This window comes from Mustela lutreola, chromosome 14 (genome assembly GCF_030435805.1).
Source record: "Mustela lutreola isolate mMusLut2 chromosome 14, mMusLut2.pri, whole genome shotgun sequence".
NCBI classification, from domain to species: domain Eukaryota; kingdom Metazoa; phylum Chordata; class Mammalia; order Carnivora; family Mustelidae; genus Mustela; species Mustela lutreola.
The window spans coordinates 32,750,888-32,774,891 of NC_081303.1; the positions used below are offsets into that span (position 1 = coordinate 32,750,888).

At 46.5% G+C, this 24,004-nt stretch overlaps 1 protein-coding gene across 2 annotated transcripts in view; it reads left to right on the forward strand.

The window, feature by feature from the left end:
* Window positions 1-24,004, forward strand: part of ASTN1 (astrotactin 1) — a 323,486-nt gene that overhangs the window by 188,977 nt on the left and 110,505 nt on the right. For both annotated transcript variants that reach the window (XM_059146192.1, XM_059146193.1), the window contains exons 9-10: window positions 15,664-15,738; window positions 23,722-23,859. In XM_059146192.1, the coding sequence (XP_059002175.1) occupies window positions 15,664-15,738; window positions 23,722-23,859 (213 nt within the window). The remainder of the gene's footprint in view (window positions 1-15,663; window positions 15,739-23,721; window positions 23,860-24,004) is intronic.

Below are 24,004 nucleotides of genomic sequence, written 5' to 3' on the forward strand. Positions count from 1 at the left end.
GAAACATACACAATAATTGTCCTCACAAATGCCTCCGTTCGCTAGTATCTTCCAGTTCTCCTTAATTTTAGGTGATTACCAGCAAGGCCAATCCTTGATGGCAGCATATTTTATTTTATTTTTTATTCTTTTAAAAAAGATTTTATTTATTTATTTGACAGACAGAGACCACAAGTAGGCAGAGAGGCAGAGAGAGAGGGGGAAGCAGGTTCCCTGATGAGCAGAGAGCCCGATGCGGGGCTCGATCCCAGGACCCTGGGATCATGACCTGAGCCGAAGGCAGAGGCTTAACCCACTGAGCCACCCAGGCGCCCCCAATGGCAGCCTATTTTAAAAGCATCTCACCATTAAGCTTTTGAGCCCTGAAATTCTTCACATCCTCCTGGCTTCTCTTGGCCCCCTTTCCATCCTTCCAAAGAGTTTACTCTTTGACTTCCGTTTTTCAGTATCCACCAAATCCATTGTCCCTCTCCCAGCTTTCAACACCTCCCCCGCCAGCCTAGATCTCATATGAAGCCATTATGAAAATATTTCAGTCACCCTGAAATCCTTGCCCTTTAACCCCCTGCCACTCCTGCCTGGCCCATTCCAAGCTTCATAAGGGGTTTCTGCCTGCTTCTCTGCTGCTTGGGGCTTCCTCGAGCTGGAGAATCCCTAAGACAATTGCTGATACGTATTCATTCTAGACTTCTAACCAGAGACTCAGAACAACATCACAATCTTCTTACTCATCTATCCTCACGGGCCAGCCTTTGCCCTGGCGTCAGGCACCCAGTTTCACCCTGGCTCTGACTCTCAGCCTCTAGCCTCAGATCTAACTGTGCTCAGTTGGAGCCCTGGGGCCGGCTCCTTCCCAGGTCTACTTCAGTCTGTCCTCCTGTTTGCCTTCTCTCTCCCGTGTTGAAGTGGGGGTGTCCTCAGCATCACCGCTAAACTCTCTGCCCCGATTTGTCCTTCTGACTCCTCCTGTTCTCCGTAGAGTCTTGCTCTGGCCAACTCTCTCTTGCATCTATTGTCATACCTAGCCATCTTCTAACCCTTATTCAAATGTCAGGTGATCCCTTGACCGGATTATCTCTCCATATGATTTTTCTTACTTACTTTGCTTGCCTCGATTTCTTAAGGGAAATATTTACATATTTTGTCTCTGCTTTTGTTATCCATGAATGATGTTGTTATAATTATGACCTTGAAACTTTAGTATATGTGCTGCCGAAGCGAGCACATCCTTGAAACTTTAAACTCAGTCTGGCGATCACGCTCTTGTGCCCTCCCTCCTCTCTCTCTCACACACAAACACACAAACACCACACACGTAGGCATTGTTCTTTCCAATGTCACCTACTTTTGCTTCTTTGTATTCAGCCCATCATTCATTCATTCCCTGTGCCCCCTCCCCACCCCTCCCCCATGCCCCAGGAGCACATTGCTGCATGTTTGGCTCTACCCCCTGATGCAGAAACCATGGGGACCCCTGCCCTCAGGGGATGCATTCTGTGGTGGGGAAGGCACCAGGAGAAGGGCAGAAACAGCCACATCACAGAATACTTGCGGACCGTGAGAAGTACAGCGAAGGAGAATCAGGGCTAATCAAGGATGACTGGAGGGAGGGAGGGCAGGGTTACTTGAAATCTGGAGCCTTGGAGGCTGTGTTGGCGTCGAAACTGGGAGCTGAGAGGGTGCCAGCCAGAGCAGGACGAAGGTCAGGCTCTCTGGGGCTAGCACACCTAGGATGATCCTGGCCTGTGACAGGAATCTTCGACCGCCTTAATGTGTAGTAGGTGGAGTAGGCAGGGAGGGGAGGCTACTGAAGAAGTTGGCAAGTCAGAGATGGGCTGGTGGGGGTGGGCGTGGGTGGGGGAAGAAAGAGGGTCAGGTCATACAGGGGGACCTTGAGGGCCAGGACAGGAATGTAACGGAGGGGAGGGGCTGGAGCCCATTTGAGTGTAAGCCTGGGGCTTAACCCTCTCCCTCTCAGCCCGGTTGTCCTTGACAACACACCGTCAAGGACCACCTTCCTTCCTTCGGAGCTTTCTTCTCGGCCGTGATTGTATATTCCTGAGTATAAACTCCATGAAGCAGAACCTCACCATCTTTGCTTTTGTTCGCATCCGTATCCCCAGAACACAGAGCTTGGCCCACGCCAGCTGCTGAATACATATTTGCTGAATACATGGCTGGATGAATGAGTGAATGATCTCACCTCATTTCTCTTCTGTAGAGGTTTGGCAATTTAACTTCTCTGAGCCTCAACGATCTTATCTCTGAAATAGGGATGAATGGGGAGAGTAAATGTTTGATCAGCGGCATGTGGCTCTTCCAGCTCTCCTGCGCCCCGGTCCTGATTTGCACTCCCGCTCTCCATCGCTGTGCTCCCCTCTCTCGGAAAGGCCAGCCCTGCTTCTCTCACTACCCGCTGCCCATCTGGCCTAAGCTTATGGTTAAAACTCAGCCTTTCCAGTCCTGCGTCTCACGGAGAAGCAGGTGTATGTGCGTGTGGGTGTGGGTTAGCCCTTCCAGCCAGGCCGCTCAGGGTGGAGGTGACATACCGAGGTCCTAGCAGGAGCTGTAGTGTCTGAGCACCATGCTTGGGCCCTGGCACTGCCACATGTTATCTGTGTGAGGCTGGCTAGCATTATTGAACATTCTTGAGCCTTGCTTTCCTCATCTGCGAAATGGGATTAATATAACGCTGATGCCTCTGGGTTTTTCTGAGAATGACGTGAAAGTCAATGAACTTGGCTCATGGACTGCCGGTCAATGCACAATAAATAACAGCTTTTACTTGCTGTGTCCTAAAAATTGACAAACAAAATGCCATGGATTGTTTACTTGTCATTCTTACCAGAGCGCACCAGAGGACAGGGACCCAGCCTTTGATCTGTGTGTCCCAGGGCACTGCATTGTGTCTGGCTCATCAGAGGGGCCTACTAACTGGTTGGGGAATGACTCACTACGTTAATGAAGCCCTTGATGGCAGAGAACATGTATTAATCATTTCTGTGTCCCTCGATAGTGTTTAGCAAACCGTCCTTTTTTTTTTTTTTATCATGGCACTTGGTTAATTAATATTTTTCAAGTAAATAAATAAAGGAATATGTGAGTGAGGAATTGAATTAATAACGAAACTTGCTAAATATATGTTGAACTGAAACAAATTAGTAGATAGGAAAGGACTTTGGGGAAGGGGTACAAGCTCTAAATAAAAGTCCTTGATGGATATTATGATTCTTCTCTGGCTCATTTACATTGTCATAAAGCCATGGCATTAAATCAGAGGAATATAGGAAGCTACTTCTTCTCCTGCACATTCTCTGCATCTTATCTTTCCTTCTGTCTTCATGCTGTCGGCTGCCCTGCCTTCTCACCGGAACCGAACGTGTGTGTGCCTGTGGAGGAGAAGGGAACCCCAGGTTGGCCCCCTCCTTTGTACACAGAGGTCACACTCAGCAGTGAATAGGTGTCGAGCTCTTTTTCTCGCAGAGTTGGATATGCACAGATCTATTCCCAAGCTTGGGTCCAGTTCATCTCTGAGCAAAGACGAGTGTCCAGGGACGCAAGGCACAGGCTGTGCCCATGGACTGGAGTAAGCGAGACTAACAAGTTTTGGGGAGGATTGAACTTGAGAACTTGGCTGCACCAGCCCAGGGTAAAAATCAACCGAGCCTTTAGATTCAGAGTCCAGAGAGAAATGGAGGAAGGGAACTTCCATTTAGAAAGTGACAGCTGTATTTCGGTTATTGTATTGAAACCATATTTATTCATTCATTTAATCTGCCTACAGCCCTGTAAGTAACAGACAGCTATTTTCATCATCACTGCAAGTTAGTTAAGTATCTGGTCGGTTTCGCAGGACTGGCAAGGAGCTCAAATCTAGGCCTTACGCTCCCGTGGAGAGCTGAGTCCAGAGCCCACCCACAGAATCTGGGCCATGGGGTGGTTTGTGGTAATGATGGAAGGCTCGATGGTGATTTACTTTACAAGGGACCCTGCTCTCCAGGTCTCTGTTCTTCAGGACTGCTTTCAGGATCCAGAGCAGCTAGCACAAGGTCAAGGGCGGGTATGGGGGAGCCATCTCAGGTCCGGCCAGCCGTCTGAACTCCCCTTTCCCCAGAGCAATTGTTGCAGCCGGCTGTGGCAGAGTGTGCAAGTTTGTGAACTTGTGTTCATGCGGAGCAGGGGCACATGTGTGTCTGTGGGGGGAGGAGCATGTGTCCCCATTTATGAATGCAAGAAAATCTCAAAGCTGTATAATACTCTTTTAATGAAAATGTTGATCCACTGAAGCCAAAATGACTTGACAGTTTTTAGAAAAACCAAATGTACATCTTATAGAATTGTAATGAGATTTGGGATATCTTAATTCATCAATACAAGGGACAGGAAAGAACTCAATAGGCTTCATCTCTCATTATTATTCCAAAATGTAAGGATGGGTTCCAGTGAATTTCCAGGCTATGTTGCAATTTCTGTTCTTATGGTGGTAGTACTTTACGGCATGCCAGACTCCTTCCTAAAGATTGGTTGGGAGAGCGAGTGGGCACACAGTCGGCCAGTGATTCTCAGCCTCTTGTGTGCTTTGCAATCACCCACCTAACTTTTTAAAACTACTGATGGTTGGCTTCATCCTCGGTATTTGAAGGGAGAACAACTAAAGTTTGAGAACCATGATGCCATGTGTGGGTTGAATCTGATGTACCCCAAAGCTGGAAAGATGCAAAGATAAAAAAGTTCCAGTGTCTCGGTCCACGAGAGAACATTGAAAGAGGAAAACGGATGAATGAGCCGCTTGAAGACCACTTGGGGTAGGGCAGAACTGTCCTACAAAAACATAGCAAGGGAGCGGGTAATTCCTCCTGGGCACCGCAGTTAGCATCTGGCCCTCCTGTCACCGCCCTGGGAAGCCGGGGGTGGGCAAGCTAGCCCGGTAGCCAGGTGGCGGCACTTCCAGCAGAGCTGGGCTGTCTTGGTACGTTTCTCTAACATCTCTGTACCTGTGATGGGGGGAGGGGAGCAAGGTGCAGGAGAAAATACAGGTGGTGCCCTCTGTGGTAACACTCACCCGTGCCCCTTGCTGGCTCTGCGACCTTGCACAGCTTCCTTAGCCCTGCTGAACCTCTGCATGCCCTTGCAACACGGGGACAGTCACCACCAGGCTGGATAACTCTACGGTTGATTGTGAAATGGTGGATGTGTGTGTAGCACTGAGCACAGTGTCTGTCCAGCATGAGCAGATGTTTAAGAAATGGCAGTTACCGTTACCAGCTTTTTCTAGCCCTTCCAAGGATTCTTCTATTACTTTCTATAATCCTTGATCTCAGAATATACAAGGGAACTGCAGGTCTGCACCAGCTTTCTCCAGCTGAGGGCAGATGGACTCTGTGTCTGCCTTCTGGGAGGACCCCTGGGTTACAGAAGCAGACAGACATTTATCTTTCTCTCCATAAGGCACGTGGTCAGGGTCAAGGTACTGCTGTGTCCTGCATGACTTCTGGTCCATGCTAATGTACCTTCACTTCTCTTACCCCTGAAATGCTTTGCGTTGACAAAAAGTTTAAGCGTGGATTCTGCAGTTGTGTATGTGTATGTGTTTGTGTGTGCATCGGGCAGCATTCTATGGAGACACAGAACCATGAGCCTGTAGATACAAATATAGAAAAAGATTTGTTATAAGGAACCGGCTTGTGTGATTATGGAAGCTGACAGTCCCAAGATCGGGAGTCAGCAAGCTGGAGACCCAGCAGAGCCAATGGTTTAGTTCTGGTCTGAATCCAAAGGCTGAGACCCGGGATAATGAATGTCGGAGCTCCTGTTTAAAGGCCAGCAGGCTTAAAACTGAAGAAAAGGCCAGGTTTCAGTTGAAGTCAAAAGGCAGGGAAAAAAATGATGTCTCAGTTCAAAGTCCATCAGGCAAGCGGATCACTCTCTAACTCAAAGGAAGGTTAGTTAGCATTTTTGTTCTGTTCGCTCCTTCACCGGATTGGGTGAGGCCCACCCACATAAGGAGGGCCACCTGCTTTACTCAGTCCACTGCTTGTGATGTTAATCTCATCAGAAACACTGTCACAGAAACACCTGGAATAATGATGGGCCAGATACTGTGGCACAAGTCAAGACACACTGTGGCCAAGTCAAGGTGACACATAAAATTAACCATCAGAAAAAAAAAAAAAATTAACCATCAGAGTGTGTATTTATCTCTATTGCCACTTTCTTTGCCAAGTTGTATCCTTGAATTTTGTTAATTACTGTCATTTTGCTCACGATTATCATTTTCACAATCATTTCATGTATTTCTAAAATTTCTTCAGGAAAACCCTTTCCAACATTTAGAACCAGCACTCCCAGTAATATGTGATTAGTAACAGCTATCATTTATTCAAAACTTACCACATTTCAAGGGTCATTATAAGTAATTTGCATGTATTTTAGATCACTGAATCTTCAGCAGTTGGTGAAGTAGGTATTATTATTATCCCATTTTATAGATGAGAAAATTGGGCCACAAAGAGGCAGGAATGGTGCCAGTTTCCCATTGTTTCATCTTTCACTGAGATAATCTCTGTAAAGCACACACATGTACAACATGTAGAATAAAAACTGCAAAAAAAGCTGATGAAAATGAATAATCAAAGACCAATGATCTGAGGTTTATTTATACACAGTTGGCTCAACAGTGTACAGCTAAAAATATGCTATACCTCATGATTTTCATTCTCCATATCAACAGACTAAGACTTTAGGGCACTCTTACTTGCTTGAGGTCCTAGTAGCAGAAGGGAGTTTGGATTTGTGAATTCCAGCTGGGGCTCCTTGCCTTATGTCCCACAGCCTAGAAGATGCCAAAAGCTTAGTTGGGATAGTCGCATTCTAGATGGAACACATACTGTTGGTGCCTAATTGCTGGGAGGAGGGCCAGGTCATAGACAAGAGGCGGGTTGGTGATTGGATGTGGGAGTGCAAGCTTTTAATCCTATTGCCTCTGTTTTCTCAATTCCGTAGGATGTACAGCATTAGCCGAGGGTAAGGATGGGGGAGGAGGTGTTGGAGGTTTTGAGGAGAAAGAAGAAGCTTTGAAATAAGATCTTAGAGAGTGGGAGAATGAACAGACAAGGGAAAACGTAGTGTGATGTAGGCGGTATTCAGAGCCCACTCAAGGTCAGTGGTGTGGGATTTAAGACAAGACCAGTCAGCGTGGTTGCCAACTGCATCATGTGTAGAAGGACAGAATTGGAGTCACGGGGTCGTTGAATGTAACCAGTGCTGGGGCGTCTTAGACACTCAAGTATGGTGAAGTGGAGGAGGGGCGAGAGAGCTGAGGTTACACGAAAGGGTGTGAATTTATGGGCCACAGAATTTAATGTAAGGTAGGAGTGGAGAGAATGCATGAGGTGGAGGTCAGTACAATGGTGGTCAGATGAATGGATTTCAAGTCTCAGGAGGGTAGAAAATTCTGGTGTTAGGAAGTATGATCCGAGAAGGTAGGAGGTGGTGGTCAGGTATTAGGGTTCTTGAAACTATGACCAAGGAAGAGTTGCATATGTTGGTAGTCTGGGCTTTACCATGAGTGTGGGGGGCGGAGGACAGGGTCATTTAAGAAAAGTCAAGGTGCTGAACGGTTTGAGAATTGAAAGGATCATCGTAGTGGGTACTGAAGTCAACAAAAATCAAGGAGTGTCAGAGAGGACAGTGAGCCAGGCTCTGAAATGTGGGGCAGGTGGTGTTAGCATGACTGGAGCAAGTGGGTAGAATGGGCTGATGGCAGGAATTAATGACCTTGGTCAAGGTCATTAATTAGTAGTAGTGCCAGGTTTTAAACCTACTCCATCTGCTGGCAGAGCTACACTCCTGGCTGCTTTGCTACTTACTGACAAATATGGTATTCTGCTGCATTAGAAACTTCCAAATAATAGAAGTTAAATAATGAATAAAGTCACGTGAATATTTCATTTGTCTTTACATGAGATTTACGTGCTTAAACATAACATGAGTTTATAAAACACACCATGGTCATCATGGTTGGTTTGTTTTTGAGAGAGAGGAGGGCGGGGCAGAGGGAAAGAGAATCTCAAGCAGGCTCCATGCCCAGTATAGAACCCAGGCAGGGCTCGATCTCACAACCCTGAGATCATGACTTGAGCCGAAATCAAGAGTCAGACACTTACTGGACGGCACCACCCAGATACCCCCATCATGGTTTATTTATTTTTATTTTTATTTTTAAAAGATTTTATTTACTTATTTGACACAGAGAGAGAGCACAAGCAAGGGGAGCAGCAGGCAGAGGGAAAGGGAGAAGCAGGCTCCCTGAAGAATAGGGAGCCCGACATGGGGCTCCATCCCATGACCCCGGGATCATGACTTGAGCTGAAGTCAGGCACTTAACCGACTTAGCCACCTAGGAGCCCTGTGGTTTATTTTTTTTAAATGTACTGTTAGCAATGCACTTTTCTGGTCATCCCATGGTAATATTAGTTGTAATGACATTAATTAGTATTGGTTGACTCTGTTCTGTGGGGCAGGCGCTGGGGCTAGTGTAAACACGTTCGTTTATATACAAGTCTAAGTACTGTTTTCTCCCCATATCACAGATGACGATCCTGAGGCTGAGAGAAAGGAAGTGCCTTGGCTGACATTGCAGGCTATGATGGACTGCGTCCTCTGGGACTCGGACCCGGGTCTGGCCTCGTTCGTCACTTGTCTAGTGCTCTAGTCTAGTCGTGACGGTGCTACACTGGACAGTGAGGGGAGAGCGGAAAGGATGGCTCAGCTCTTTATATCTGATGAGGGGAATAGCAACTGAATATATAATAAACTGATTTGATGTATAGGTTTGATAAAGGAAAGTGTGCTTTATATAACAAGGGACATAACCTAGCCTTGGAGCCCTAGGGAAGGTCTATTTTGAGAGGTGATTTTTAAGCCAGACTTGAAAGAACAGTCTAAGTTATCACGTCGGTGGGAGGGAGAGAAATTTCAGGTAAGGAAACATCTGGGGCACCTGGTGACATATTTGGTTAAGTTCTGACTCTTGGTTTTGGCTCAGGTCATGATCTCAGGGTAGTGAGATCGAGCCCCGCATAGGGCTCTGTGCTCAGCTGGAGTCTGCTGGAGGTTCTCTCCCTTTCCTTCTGCCCCTCCTCCCACTCCTACTCTCTCTAGTTCTAATATAAATACATTTTTTAAATCTTTATTTTTTTAAAAGATTTTATTTATTTTTTGGGGCGCTTGGCTGGCTCAGTGGGTTAAAGCCTCTGTGTTCAGCTCAGGGTCCTGGGATCGAGCCCCTCCTCTCTCTTGGCCTATCTGCCTACTTGTGGTCTCTGTCTGTTAAATAAATAAATAAAATATTTAAAGATTTTATTTATTTTTAGAGAGAAAGAGACAAAGCACAAGCAGGGGGAGCCCCAGAGGGAGAGGGAGAAGGAGACTCTCAGCTGAGCAGGGAGCCTGATGTGGGGCTCCAACCCAGGACCCGGCTGCACATGACCTGAGCTGAAGGCAGATGCTTGACCAACTGAGTCATCCAGGCGCCCCTTAAAATCTTTATTAAAAAAGCAAAGAAAAGAAACAACATCGGCCAGGGTCCCCAGGCCCTAAGGCATCCTATAGGAACATCAGGCCTCATTATCCTTATTATTTAACTTCTGACAAAGCCTGAGGTTTAGCAGATAATCTAGGCATCTGTCATTCCAGTACTTAACTTCTCCCAGAACTGGTCCTGATTGTGGAGACAGTAGCATGTAGTAATCTTCCCTTCTTATCTTTAGGATAAATGGAGGCATAGAAAGTTTCAGCCAACAGCGTAGCTGGATAAGTCATTTTTACCATTTTTCTCTTCACCTTTTTTTCCTGAATATCTTGCAAACTACCTTTCTCCAGAAGCATTTTTTAATGAACCTCTGTTCTTCCTTTGTTGCACTGTTCCCTGCTTGCAAATGCATTTACCGTGCTAAGGAAAGGAACATTTGCTCAAAAGCTGTCACATTACATATGGATATGATATTCTCAACCAGGACCCCATAGTGTAGTTCTGGCTGGGCTGAAACTTCACAGACTCTGCTTCCACTGGAAACTTAGCCGAATGTGGGCCAGAGGCAAACTTCAAAGGATGTGCTTTTATTTAACTGTGGATAGATTATTTTCATTTCTAAAATGCTCTCTTTAGCGACAGGTAGAGACATAGATAAGTTCAAAAGAAGCTCTTGGTTTCTGTAAGCCCATCACAATGTGCCTTACTCATCAATGCATCAGACATCTCTCTCTCCACACTGAAGTGTAAACACACACCCCACATACACATGTCTGCGTTCTCTCTGCTCTCTCGGCCCCTCTACCCCTCCCTCCCTCTCCCTCCCTCCCTCCTATTTATCTGTCCATTTATCCAGCTATCTCTACTCCCCTTCTCCCTCCCAGGTGATGAGTCCTGAGTTCTCCACAAGGAAGCCCATCGGACATGCTGCCCACATTCTTTCAAGCCCCATGTCTAGGTGCCACTGTTAGGTAGAAAGCGGCGCTTAATCCAAAAGCCAGCTTTGAAACACTCCGGTCCACCAGGTCTCTCCCTGCCCTACAAGAGCTAGTGTGAAGGGACCGTCCAGTCATGCTGACCATGCAGAATGTTCACTCGCTCACTTATGTCTCAGTTCCCTGGTAGAAGAAATGCCCAAAGACCCAGGCAGGTCAAGCCAAGGCCACGGTCAACTTCTGGCCCAGCCCAACACCAAGACCAAAGGGGAAAAGCCCATGATGGCTGATGTATCCTGGGAAAGAAGAGGAAGCTGAAAGTCTGGGAGTTGCCTGTGCTGAGGAAAGATTCTGTGTAAACTGTGGGTATAGTGTGAGATGGGGAGAGAGGAAAAGGCAAGGCAAAGATGACTAACTGTTCTCAGTATCCCCAGTTTGCGTGTGTGTCCCACTTGCTGCCATGTCTCCATTACTATGGGGCTTGTCTGTGGCAGGGGTGAAGCTTCGTTTGAGGCCATGGATCCCACCTGGTTGCCACGCTGGCCTGCAATTGCCCCAGAATCCAGGCCATCTGTAGCTGCCCCCATGGGGCAGTCCTCAGAGTCTTGATTGGCCAGAATGAAGAAATTAACCAATAAATAACTCTGCTCTGACTTCTGATGCTGCTAATGTTCCTCAGTGAAGAAGCTGTGACTGGCATGCCCAGCACAGGACAGACTATTGGAGGTCACGCATCCAAGTTGGAGTCAAGAGAGTGACGTTTCCTTGCAGCTGTGGGGTTCAGCCTCATGCCCGACACCCGGCCCGATGCCATCCTTGAACAACTCCACAGCCTCGCGCTCTCTCCACAGAACTCACATTGGCACAGCCTGCTCAGTGATGCCCCCCACTTCTGACAGAGGCAGCGCCCTTGCCCCCCGCAAGCAGATAAGAAGCTGAGGTGGAAATTATTATTCTCTTTGACACTCACTCCCCTACCCCAGCTTGAGCCCCAAAACCCAAATGGGAGTTGCCTCTCCTTAGATGCCTCTTTCCTTCCCCAGCCCCAGAGTCGGTTCTGGTGGTTTCTGTGACTCAGGGCATGTCAAGCAGTTCCCCCATGAGCTACGTTTTCCAAATGAGGAAGGGGCACATCCCCTCTGTGGTCTGAACCTATAAAGACATGAGCCACAGCCAAAGGGAGCCACGTCTCCTCCATGCGCTTTAGCCATTCTGAGGGAATAAAACCTAAAGGGTGAGAAACAAAGCAAAGAGAGGAGAGGGGCCCTTGCAGGGCCGTGGTTCCTGCGCACCCCCACGGCAACATCCATTTCAGCGTGGATGTAGGACTCAGTTATGGGCTTCTGACTTGGACCTCTGCCCAGACGGCCCTGACACAGAGGCCATTCCTCTGTCAGGTGGTCACGGATAACTCAGCTCCCAAGGATTTTTGGTGCTGTTAGGTCCTGCCCTTTATCGTGTTACCCCTGTGTTTTCCCGTGTGGCCCCTGTAGCTCACGTGCATCCAGCTCCCTGCCACCCGTTCCAGGCGCCCCCGCCCCCCCCCCCCAGCTGCCCAACATCCAGGATGAGCTCTGTACCGCTGCGCTACCGTCTGGCCTCCCTCCCGGAACTCCATTCCTCTTCCCGTTTACTCGTTCCTTTCTGTTTGCCTGGACATATATGGGTTTCTTCAGAAAGACTGTAGGTGCCTTTGAGGTCAAGAATCTCTCTATCCCAACTCCTGTTGCCTAGTAGCACAGTTCACACACAATAGGCCCTCCGTAAACATTTGCTAACTAACTGGAACAGGAATCCCCATCTCTTGGACGGATCACCCTTGACTGGTGGGAAGAAAATGAATAGATTCTCTTTTATTCCCTTGCTAGAGTGGTTGGCAACGCTCACCGTTTCACAGGTTGCTCTGACCTCCTCTCTGTGTATTGAATGTCCATACTGTATGGTCACTGTCCTGTGCAGTGACGGCTGGGTGGGCGGTGTGGGGGGAAGGTGGAGGGTTGGTGTTCCCACGTTCATCACGACCTCCTCTCCAGGCAGCTCTCATATGTGTCCAATCTGAGTTAAAGCCTGGTGTTGCCATCGCATTTGGACCGCAGGTCGGACACCTCTTCCTTTATAAAAATTAGGGAATCTCCTTACTATGGTGTTCGTATTTGATTCGGGTAACTGATAAATGTAACTTTTTTAGCCAATGCTTGTAGGACACTCCCTAACTGTCAGACACTGTTCTGAACACTTAAGCTATATTAAATCGTTCTTCCTCATGACAACCTGGCCAAGCAGATAGAATTGTTATCATCAACCTCATTTTGCAGGTGAGGGAACGGGGACACGATGATTAAGGGACTTGCTCAAGATCACACTGTGATTGGTGGCGAAGCTGGAACTGGAAATAGGCAGGCTGGCTCCGGAACCCATGTCCTGATTTCTGTGCCCTGCTGCTTCTCATTGTGATTTGGGCAAGGTCTACCGTGCACATCTGTGCCCTTGGAATTTGAGATGTCTTTCTCCATCTCCAGGCCCCTCGAGAACAGGGGGGCACTTTGGTCTGACCTACCTAGCAACATGCTGGTGTGTGCTTAATCAGTGGGCTCATTGATTTATTACCTATGGCTTGAATACAGGTTTATTTATGTCAATTACCAATGGCTTGAATACAGGTTTATTTATGTTATTCTACGCAGTTAATTGTTCACATTGTAATCAACGCCAGTCCTAAAATTTGGCTCCTCAAAATATATTTTCAAACAACCTAGGAACCAAGCCAAGAATTAACTCTAATTACACATTGTACCAGTTTTTGAGTGTTGGAGATGACTCGAAGGCAAAATGTGTGTTATGTAAAACTATTAAGCTGATAGTAAATAAAATGTGATTTTGCCCAACAGAGAAATAAAGGTACACATCCCTCTTTTTCTGTTGCCCTTTCTAGGTGTCAAGGATCATGTGGGACTTTTTTTTTCCTCATGACTTCTAGACTTTTTCTTGAATTAATACATAATTTTTAGCTGCCCGTAAGCCACCACTTGCTGTTCAGCAAAAAAGAATCCTATTCAAACCCCTCTCTGTGGGTTCACCTCCAATAAAGAGAACAAACACAGAAAACACATGGGGGAGAGCTGTTTATTTGATGCAGGGGTTATTCATAATACAGTGTGGGGTACTTTTTGGAACCAATTCTAGTTGCTTCAGGGTATTTCTAAATTGAAATCCAGGAATAAAGTGTTTATAAATAGTAAGCATTAAAAAAAAAAAGAATGCTTTCATCCCAGGCACTTCCTTCTGTAGTCTTAATGGCTTCCCTTGCAACTGTTAACTCTTTTGGCTAGCTAGTTGGTTAACTAGTTGAGTTAAGTTGGTGGTGCTCAACCCTATCATACCCAACACTCTGTTTTATAATGAAATTTTTAACCCCATTTATAATCCTTACATGAAATTCATAAATAATAAAACCTACATATGCAAAATTTCAACTATAAATATAATGCCTTAACAGTGATTAAAAGAGAAATAAAAAGAACGTAATTGGTAATGATAGACTAACCATTTTAATGTGTAAGTGCTGTGGTAGTATTGCAATAGAAGAAATAATAAAATCGACAGACATTTCTGCCTGATGTTGATTCACTGCAAGGTAACATATAGAGTAGTATATGATATACAATATATGTAAGAGCGATCTAGACTGATTCAGATGTGCCGCATTGGTGACTCAAAGATCGTGAACAGCATCGTGGACAGTGCTATCGTTTTCCAAACTTACGAAAACTCTTGGTAAAATTTCTAACGATGTATCATCTCCCCTCGGTGTACATGGTAGTTATGCAATGGAAGAATGTGTCATACGTTAAAACAGTACAAGCTGCTTTGTGCTTCTATGTAAACGGAGTTCGCATCTTGGCTCAGGTTTTCACCTATGTAAATGTGTAGCGAGACGTTCAGTAGTTTGCAGGACATATGGAAATGCCTTGTTGCGCAGAGCTGTCCTAGGCACTGTACTCTTCTAGCCTATCTAGCCCTGCCCTCTAAAAGCCAGCCGTGTCCTCCAAGCAAGTGTTATTGAAGAGCAACCATGAATGTCCCCAAATGCACTCTCCTGGGTGATAGCACCCACACAGATACAAGGTTGGTTCCCAGCCCCCAGATCATAATTATGTCAATTTATTCTGCTGACTCTTACTGGTTCTTGAAAACCAAAGGATTTTCTACAGGAAAGTCCTTAATTCTTGGGTCAGTTTTGAGACTGAGTTCCATGGGAACAAGGGCTCAGTTTAGGACATACAGTATCTAGTACCCAGCACAATCCCAGGCTTCACTAAGCCTAGCTCAAATGAGTCAATATTTTTTGGTTTAGACATTCGGGTTAGTCAACAGATATCTACTGTTTAAGTGAAATAGTTGTTACTTTCAAGTACAGGGGACAAAACCTAGAAGCTCACAAGGGAGACTTGTAGTTAAGAGTTATTTAAAAACACCATTTCAATTGTTTCTGCTTGAATGAATTACATAAAAATGTCCGAAAACATCTGGAACCCGTCAAAGACCCAGGACTGTCATGTCACTTTGAGTAGGGAAGGGGCATAGTTTGAGGACCCTGTGTGAGCTGTGTCTTTGGCCGAAGAGGTTTGCTTAATCTTCACAGTGGTCTGGAGGCAGCCCTTATTAACCCTATTTTTTTTTTTTTTTTTTTTTTTTTTACCAAAGAGGAAATTAAACTCAACAAGGCAAATACGCTTCCCACAGCAAGCGAGTGGGTCAACAGCAGAACAGGGTTTGAACCCAGAACTGTCAGATTCCAGAGGTTTTCGTCTTTCCCAAGAAATCATGCTGCTCCTCTTTTTTAAAGTGAGGCAGAGCTAAGTGTCTGTCTGTCCCGTCTACATCAGAAGGGCCATGAATTACAGCTACATGAGGTCCACCTGAACATAATTTTGCTCTCTGTGTACTTGTGTTTGTCATGTCAATTATAGCTCACTTTCCTAGTGGTTTGGTGACTTTGACATTGATCCTGCTCTCAGTCTGGTTTCAGCATTCAGGATCTTGTGTGAGCTCTCACCAACGGGAGTGTGGAGAGCAGGGATGAGGTTCTCTCTGTTTCTGGGTCTCCAGGAACCAGCACAGTGCCTCTTGCACAAAGCAGATGTTCCAAGGGTATTTGTGGAGTTGATTGTAATCGAATGATTTTTCTCCTTTTAGGCCTTGGCCTTACACAATATTTCAGCGGGGCTTTGACCTGGTTTTGGGAGAACAGCCTTCTGATAAAATATTCAGGTAAGTGGCTGTCGAGGGACTTGCTTATGTATGTCTACAAGCCCCGTCCATGTCCCGCTTCCCAGTGAACTTTCTCTCCTAGAGGCAAAGTATAACCGGAGAACCACGTTTAGCAGTTCTGCTCTCCTCGTACCAAGAGCACTGGCCCCACACTCTTGCCTGGTGACACCGTGGGGAAGTTGGAGAGCAGACAACTCTGGGTCCTGGTTTCCTTCCTTGCCTGCTCTGTGAATCCTGGTAATCTACTTAACCCCTTGAAGCCTCCAGTTTCGGCATTTGCTAAGTGGGGCTACGTCACATGCCTGGTTCTATTCCTATGCGGAATATATGAGATCATGCAGGGAAAGCCCCTGGCACCGAAATTGGCACAGAGCAGGCAATTAATGTCAGTTTCTGCTTCTCCATTTTGCATCTAATTTGCACCTTTTTCATCAAATCTTGCTCAAAATGAATTTGTCCCACCCCTGCCGCCTCCTTTTCTCAGCTCTACTTCATTATTATCTTCTTCTCTCTACCACCCTCCTAATCAAATTGGAGGTGTCTGCTCCCTCCCAAATTTCTGCCAACACACCTGGAATAGCACAGGCTGGAAAAGTTGACAAGCAGAGGAAGGATCCGGGTGCCGCCACGAACTACTGGATTTTTCACAAAGTTTCGTTCACGCCAGGCTTTAGTTGGAACACGTTTATTGCCAGACTAAGGTCTTATCATCCATTTATTCTTTCAATCTACCCATCACTCAAGGAACGTGCGGCTCAATGTGCTTCCGCTGACTACCGGCCAAGTGCCGAGATTGCACGTGATACAGGTCCCTGTGCGTGCATGCCCCCAGGGAGAGGAAGTCAGCCGTCTAGTGGGGTTGAGGGTGGGGAGGGGTCAGGGGGCAGGGCGGGTCTGATGTCAATGCCTGCATTAAGCTAGCTCGAAGCCCTAAGGCAGAAATGGGGAGCAGTGTGGGACAGATGGAAAACTTGTTCCCTTTTCCCCACTCTCCTATAATGTGCCGAGTCTCATGTATTCACTCCTGCCTTTCCAGACCCTTCCCCAGACCCTCCCTGTCAGCCAGTCCTGGCCTAGGTGTTCCCTTTGCTCCTACATTTGCCCCCTAGAGCCGGCTCCTGTGGTCCAGCTTCTCCTGACCCTCCTCCCTGCTTGCTCCAGACGGACCGGTTTGGCCCCTGCAGTGTTCTCTGAGGGCGTGCTCTGTGCAAGAGCACAGATATACAGAATCGCTTCCTCTCAAGGCCTCCCCTTGCCTTCTTCCCTCCTGAGTGTCTCTCCAAGGGGAGGCGGGGTCACCTTGATGGCCTTGGCCCCAGGCTGCTTTGGAAGATTTGTGCTACACAAGATGTCAGCTATATTCCATACACTGCGACTTGGGCATTTCAACTTTCCAACGATGAACTATCATTTGGCTGACTTTTTTCTCTCTCTCTCCACTGCTGGTCTGTGAGGACCTTCAAAGGGTGATAAAGATAAGGCAGATGGAGAGCCTTGTGGAGTTTGGCTGATTAATGTGGATAAGTTTCCTCTCCCCTAAAAGTCAGAAACTAGCACTTTGAAAAACAGGGGCCTTAATGAAATTGCTGTTAGAGCAGAACCTGCCCACAAACTGTGTTTCCATCCCCACAAGCACCATTTATTCTTTTCAAGTTTGTTAGCTGCCAACTGGATGTGATACCCAGGTACCACCGAAGGGTCAGTTGCATGGCTTGACCCTTTCAGTCAACGATTTCAGGGAGTCAGTGGGGTAATCAATCATGTTGCTCCCTAATGTGACAATAACTAGTCTCTCCGACAAACACCATGGGTCGTGATTTACCTGTGATAGGTATTAGGAACTTTAATCGAAACCACTCTGGGATCTGAGTAAACCGACTGCTAGTGGCTATTCTGGAAAATTCTCTGACCTGGTCGGTGACCATAATCTCTTAAAGAAGCTAAGGACTATTTACTTGTCGTTCTGCTCACCTCTGATTTAGTGTCCTGATGAATTCCAAGCCACTGCACATTTCTGACATTTGAGTCTTTCCGCTGGTGAATGTCAGTGTACAAGTGTGTATTATATGCTGCTTTTCTCCCTTGGAACCTTCCGTTCTTAGTCACATCCTGATCCACTTCCCAGCAACTTGAACATTTCCTATTCGGGACTGAATATATACTCTTCTCCTAATATAAACACTACCCATTTTCATAGTCTAGACCACTCCAAGAAACTGGTTTAGATGCTGTAGATTGACCAAACGAATATGGCCGACATAGTCCCTGACCTTAGGAAGTTTACAGTCTCATCCAAGAATTGTTCTCCAACCCTGGTCCTCTAGGAGAATCCCAGTGGGCTTCAGAAATGACCAGTGATCTCACCTGGCACAAACGAATTAACTGAAAAGTTCTGAGACATGGGGCCGGCCCATGAGTGTTCTTTCAAAGCACCATGGTAATTCTGATCTCTACCCAGGACTGAGAAGCGCTGCTCTCAATTTTCTCCAACCCACAATGACTTTTCCCCTTCCAATACCTGTAATGTACAGTCTGTAATATTTAATTGTCAATTATTTTATCTCATGTTTATTTTTATTTGCCTATTTATTTCCCCAGTGAATGCATGTCTTCCTGAGGGGAAGGGTAGTACCCTGTACAGCTTTCAATATTTAACATCAACACACGACTGGGAACACAGTAGATCTCCAACAAGTATCTGTTTTTGATCCTCTCAGGCGTTTCCTAAGGACTTGAAACCAAATTAATAAAAGACCTTGATACCCAACCTCACCTTGGTAATCTGCAATCCCAAAGAAACTGGGAAGGGCCTAGGCTAGACTCAAAGACTTCTCAGCAAACCCCGTGTATCCCAGAGATGCCCTTTCCGTTGTGGCTAGGATCATGCCATTCCACTAGATCCTCTAGTGAAAGGGCTGCTGCAGACCAGATTTCTCTCTCAGAGACCGTCTTTTCCACATGTGTACCTGTGTCACTGGGAACAACATCTCATCCTGGACTGGCCTGCTCTGGGGAAGAGTGGAGATGCCAGGCCAAGAGCTCTTCCTCTAGTTCCTCACATTCTCTTTGATGCCAAGCTGCAGTGAGCACACGGGCTTATTCCACTCCGGCAAGTGCTGGCCTCTGAGCAGAAGTTTTAAGCTGGTTCAACAGTGTCGTGTGCACGACTCGCTACAGCTGAGCCATCAGGTGCGGTGGTCACTACCAGCTGTCACGAGAGAAGGCCCAACTTGGGAAAGCATTCCAGATGCTCTCCCAGTTTCTCTTTGGTGGCTTTTTGAAATCATTCCTGCCAAATCTGTATGAATGAGGGGCAGATGAGATTTCAGGACACAGCTTTTTCTCTGACAGTTTATTCTATATTTGGTTTTTGGAGTTACTCAGTAAATTTTGCAAAGAAAAGAAAACTTTAGAATTTCATAGGCATGAGCCAGTATGGGCTGGAAAGCTGCTGGGAGCCCTACTTGAGTATCACAAACCCCCATCTTTCCCACTTACAGAGAGGTGACCTTGGGGAGGTTGCTGAGATCCTTATAATCTTAGTTGACTAATCCATAAAATGGAGCCAAGTGGCTGACCTCAGAGGACTCTTGTGGGGATAAATGGGGCAGCTCTGCAGAGCACCTGTCATGTTGAGAGAAAGTTTTCAAGTGAGGCTGGTCTCAGTCACACCTGACTGCTTCCTCTGTGTGTTTCACCCTGACCCCACCAGCGACTGAAGAGCACACTGTTTCTCCTTGTGAACGTGGCCCAGGGTTGTGTCTCAGAAACCACTGGGCACTTTTTGAGTCGCTCACAGTGTGAAACCGATTTCCTTCTCGACCATTAAATCCATTCAAACCCAGAGATTAACCCATGTTCTGCTCTAAATGAAGGATAATCTTACCATCACTTCTACCTTTAAATTCAAAAATCAAGATTATATTCTTCTGTAGCGCGTGCAAACTAGAGAACATAACTAAATCTCCTTATTGATCAGTCAATAAATATTTATGGTGTGACCCCCACGTTGGACCCAAAATTCATGTTAAGCAGTGGGAAAACAAAGATGCCGTCCAAGAGAACACATTCTTCTGAGGGGTGACAGACCCCTCAGGTGTCTGAGGTGGGCATAGGTGGGCCCAATTCAACATATCAAAAAACTGTGCCCAGTTCAAAAGGTGGGCACAATTCAACATCTCAGGCGCAGCCCAGGGCCACGTGTGCGCACAAAGGAGTGTCCCTTGGCTCAGGTTGAGGTTGAGCCTGAAGATCCTGGAGGGCTTTCTGGAAGGGGTGAGAATTTTAACTGTGTCTTTTTTTAAAAATTTTTTAATTTATTTTCAGCATAACAGTAATCATTATTTTTTTCACCACACCCAGTGCTCCATGCAATCTGTGCCCTCTCTAATATCCACCACCTGGTTCCCCCAACCACCCACCCCCCGCCACTTCAAAACCCTCAGATTGTTTTTCAGAGTCCATAGTCTCTCATGATTCACCTCCCCTTCCAATTTCCCCCAACTCCCTTCTCCTCTCTAACTCCCCATGTCCTCCATGCTATTTGTTATGCTCCACAAATAAGTGAAACCATATGATAATTGACTCTCTCTGCTTGACTGATTTCACTCAGCACTATCTCTTCCAGTCCCATCCATGTTGCTACAAAAGTTGGGTATTCATCCTTTCTGATGGAGGCATAATACTCCTTCATGTACATGTACATCTTCCTTATCCATTCGTCCGTTGAAGAGTATCTTGGTTCTTTCCACAGTTTGGTGACCGTGGCCACTGCTGCTATAAACATTGGGGTACAGATGGCCTTTCTTTTCACGACATCTGTATCTTTGGGGTAAATACCCAGGAGTGCAATTGCAGGGTCATAGGGAAGTTCTATTTTTAATTTCTTGAGGAATCTCCACACTGTTCTCCAAAGAGGATGCACCAACTTGCAATCCCACCAACAGTGTAAGAGGGTTCCCCTTTCTCCACATCCCTTCCAACACATGTTGTTTCCTGTTTTGTTAATTTTGGTCATTCTAACTGGTGTAAGGTGATATCTCAATGTGGTTTTAATTTGAATCTCTCTGATGGCTAGTGACGGTGAACATTTTTTCATGTGTCTGAGAGCCATTTGTATGTCTTCATTGGAGAAGTGTCTGTTCATATCTTCTGCCCATTTTTTTATATGACGTCTGTTTTGTGTGTGTTGAGTTTGAGGAGTTCATTATAGATCCTGGATATCAACCTTTTGTCTGTACTGTCATTTGCAAATATCTTCTCCCATTCCATGGATTGCCTCTTTGTTTTGTTGACTGTTTCCTTTGCTGTGCAGAAGCTTTTGATTTTGATGAAGTCCCAAAAGTTTATTTTCGCTTTTCTTTCCTTTGCCTTTGGAGATATATCTTGAAAGAAGTTGCTGTGGCTGATATCGAAGAGATTACTGCCTATGTTCTCCTCTAGGATTCTGATGGATTCCTGTCTCACGTTGATGTCTTTTATCCATTTTGAGTTTATCTTTGTGTACGGTGTAAGAGAATGGTCGAGTTTCATTCTTCTACATATAGCTGTCCAGTTTTCCCAGCACCATTTATTGAAGAGACCGTCTTTTTTAACTGTGTCTTAAAATGACTGGCATCCAGCAAAGAAGAAAGGGAAGCAAATTCAGAATGGATTATCAAGAGCAAAAGCCAAGAGGTGAGAAAACGAAGGTGACTTAAGGAAGGAACTATAGTCAGCTTGCCCCGTAGAAGCATGAAGTATGAGGCAGGGTTTGGTGTAAGGAGAAGCTGAGGAAGTGCTCGGGAGTGGCATCTTTGGAGATGTAAACTTCCCTCTGTGGGTCTTAGATGCATTGAGTGGTTTTAGCTGGAGAAAAAGGTGGTTTCCTCTTCCTTTCAAATTGTTGCTGCACACAGAGGTAGGGAAAGCTGAAATGGCAGGACATGGGAACATTTAGGAAACGCCTGAAATGACCAGCTACAGATATGTATTGGAGATCTCCTGTGTTCCCAGTTGTGTGTTAGATGTTAAATATTTAAAGCCATAAATGGAGGGACATGGGACTCTCTTCCAAAAGGAAAATTAACCATCAGAAATTTGCTAGAAATGCCAACTGTTTCCTAGAATCTGTTTCATAAATTATAAGCTACAGGTCCCAGATTTGTTGCTCTGCATCTGTGCAAACTTATAATTTTATAACCAAAATAGAAAACAAAAATTCACCTCTGTGTCCAAATAAACAAATAGACTGCTTTCTCCTGGTACCATTCAAACTTGCGTATGTTCTCACGGAAACAGTAGGTTATTTGTAATATCAGTGGTGCCCTCAGCCCAACCAGCCTATTGTAACGTTGCCCTTAAGAATGTCCATTCCGAAATGCTTTGTCAGCACAACTGCTCACGTGTTGTTGCCTTCGACCCACTTCCTTCCTGAGGTGCAAATTCTGGGCACTTTGGGGCAATCACGTGCCCTGAATTGGCTCCTTAATCTTGCCAGGTGAGGGAGTGTGTGTGTGTGAGAGAGAGAGAGAGAGAGAGAGAGAGAGAGAAAGGGCTTCAGTTTCGGCAGGTGTCCTCTTCTGTCCCCTACTGATGGGCCTCCCTCACCTGGTACAGAAGCCCCCCTGCATCCCTGCACAGACCTAGCCCCAGCTATCGCCTTCTGTCCCCAGGGGTGGGAAGAATTGGGGGCTTCCTTCAGAGCAAAGAGGCCTCGCTGAAATTTCAACGTTGCTTAATACGGAGATTTTCCCTGCAGGTCAGAGAAGTAGGGGGCCATCTCCCAAATCCGGGCCATCGTCCACTTGCTCAGTGGTTTTGCCTCTCCCTTGAGCACCTGCCCTCTCTTCTTTCAGCCATGCTAGCTCCTAGGGCTGTCATTCAGGGAGTGGGTGAAAATCTCACGAGCCTTGGTCATGGGTATCTCTGCGGCCAGCATTCCAGAGCGCTACATTTCTCATAAAAGATCTCATGCCCTCCGTCTGGTTTCCTACCCTCTCCGGCAGCCCCAGGGAGTGGAGAAGGGAGTGGGTGAGTTAAGGGGGAGATAAGAGCAGGATTCTGAAGTGGTACTCGGTGACCAGCATGCTGATGAAGCCAGGGCCGGGTTCTTTTTAATTGTACGCATTCTTCAATTGTTCCTCCTTCCACATTAAAGTTGGAAGGGGCCGCAGACTGCCTCAGCCTTGTGATATCCCACCCACACTGGCTTTTATCCCACAGACTATTTTTGACTGTGAACACAGAGTACGTGAATGCCTTTGAAATAGAATGAATGAATAAATAAACAAATAATCTTTCATGGTTTCTTGAAGCTCTTCCTTGAAATGCTGATTGATTCTTTTATTCCTTTTAGCCCCTATTATAAGAATTAAGAAAAAAAAAACCCACAACCTCCCGTGTCTCTGGAGGTTTACTTGCTATTAGCTGAGAGTGTGGGTAGGAGTGCAGAGAATACATCCAGGCTTGTTCTGTTCATCCTCTTCTCTCCCCGGGGCTGCTGGCTTTGGTTGTTTATGTATGCATCATACAATAACCAGAAGATGGGAGCTCCCCACCCCCTTTCCCTTGGTGGGGTTTCTCCAGTCGCAGAGAGAAGCCATCACTACCATGGTGAGTGTGCCATTCGAGGCATGGGGATGGTGGGAGGCCCGCCTGTCTCTTCAATTCAAATGCTTCCGATTATATCTGATTTAGGATTGAGGAAGCCCAGCTTCCTATCTGAAAGAAACTGGAATTGGATTTCTTAGGGTTTGTTAAAAACCACCTCCACGGGTGAGACCGTGCCATCAACAGCTCCCCCAGCGGGCCGGGCAGGTACACAAGAGTAGGCCTCTGGGCCTCCCTCGGAATCAGTTGTCTTGTCCATGGAATGGTGGTCAGCATCCTTTTCTGCAGAGGCCGCGAGGGCTCAGCAGGGAGCCCGTGACAGAAGAAGGCCAGGTCCTCCGACAGGGTGCCGGTCCCCGAGCCGTAACCCCCTGGTGTTGGGTTTCGCTGCAGATTCACCTACACCCTCGGGGAGGGCATGTGGCTGCCCTTGAGCAAGAGCTTTGTGATCCCGCCCGCTGAACTAGCCATTAACCCTTCCGCGAAGTGTAAGACGGACATGACCGTGATGGAGGACGCTGTGGAGGTCAGGTGCGTCTGGGCCCCGGGGTGCCGAGGCCGCATGTGGCGTGGGGGTGTGAGTGAGGAACCACCTAAAGGCCCAAGGAGCTCGGGAAGAAATCACAACGAGCTCAAAGGGGAAGTTGGCAGGCTGCCTTCAGATTCCTAGTTCGCC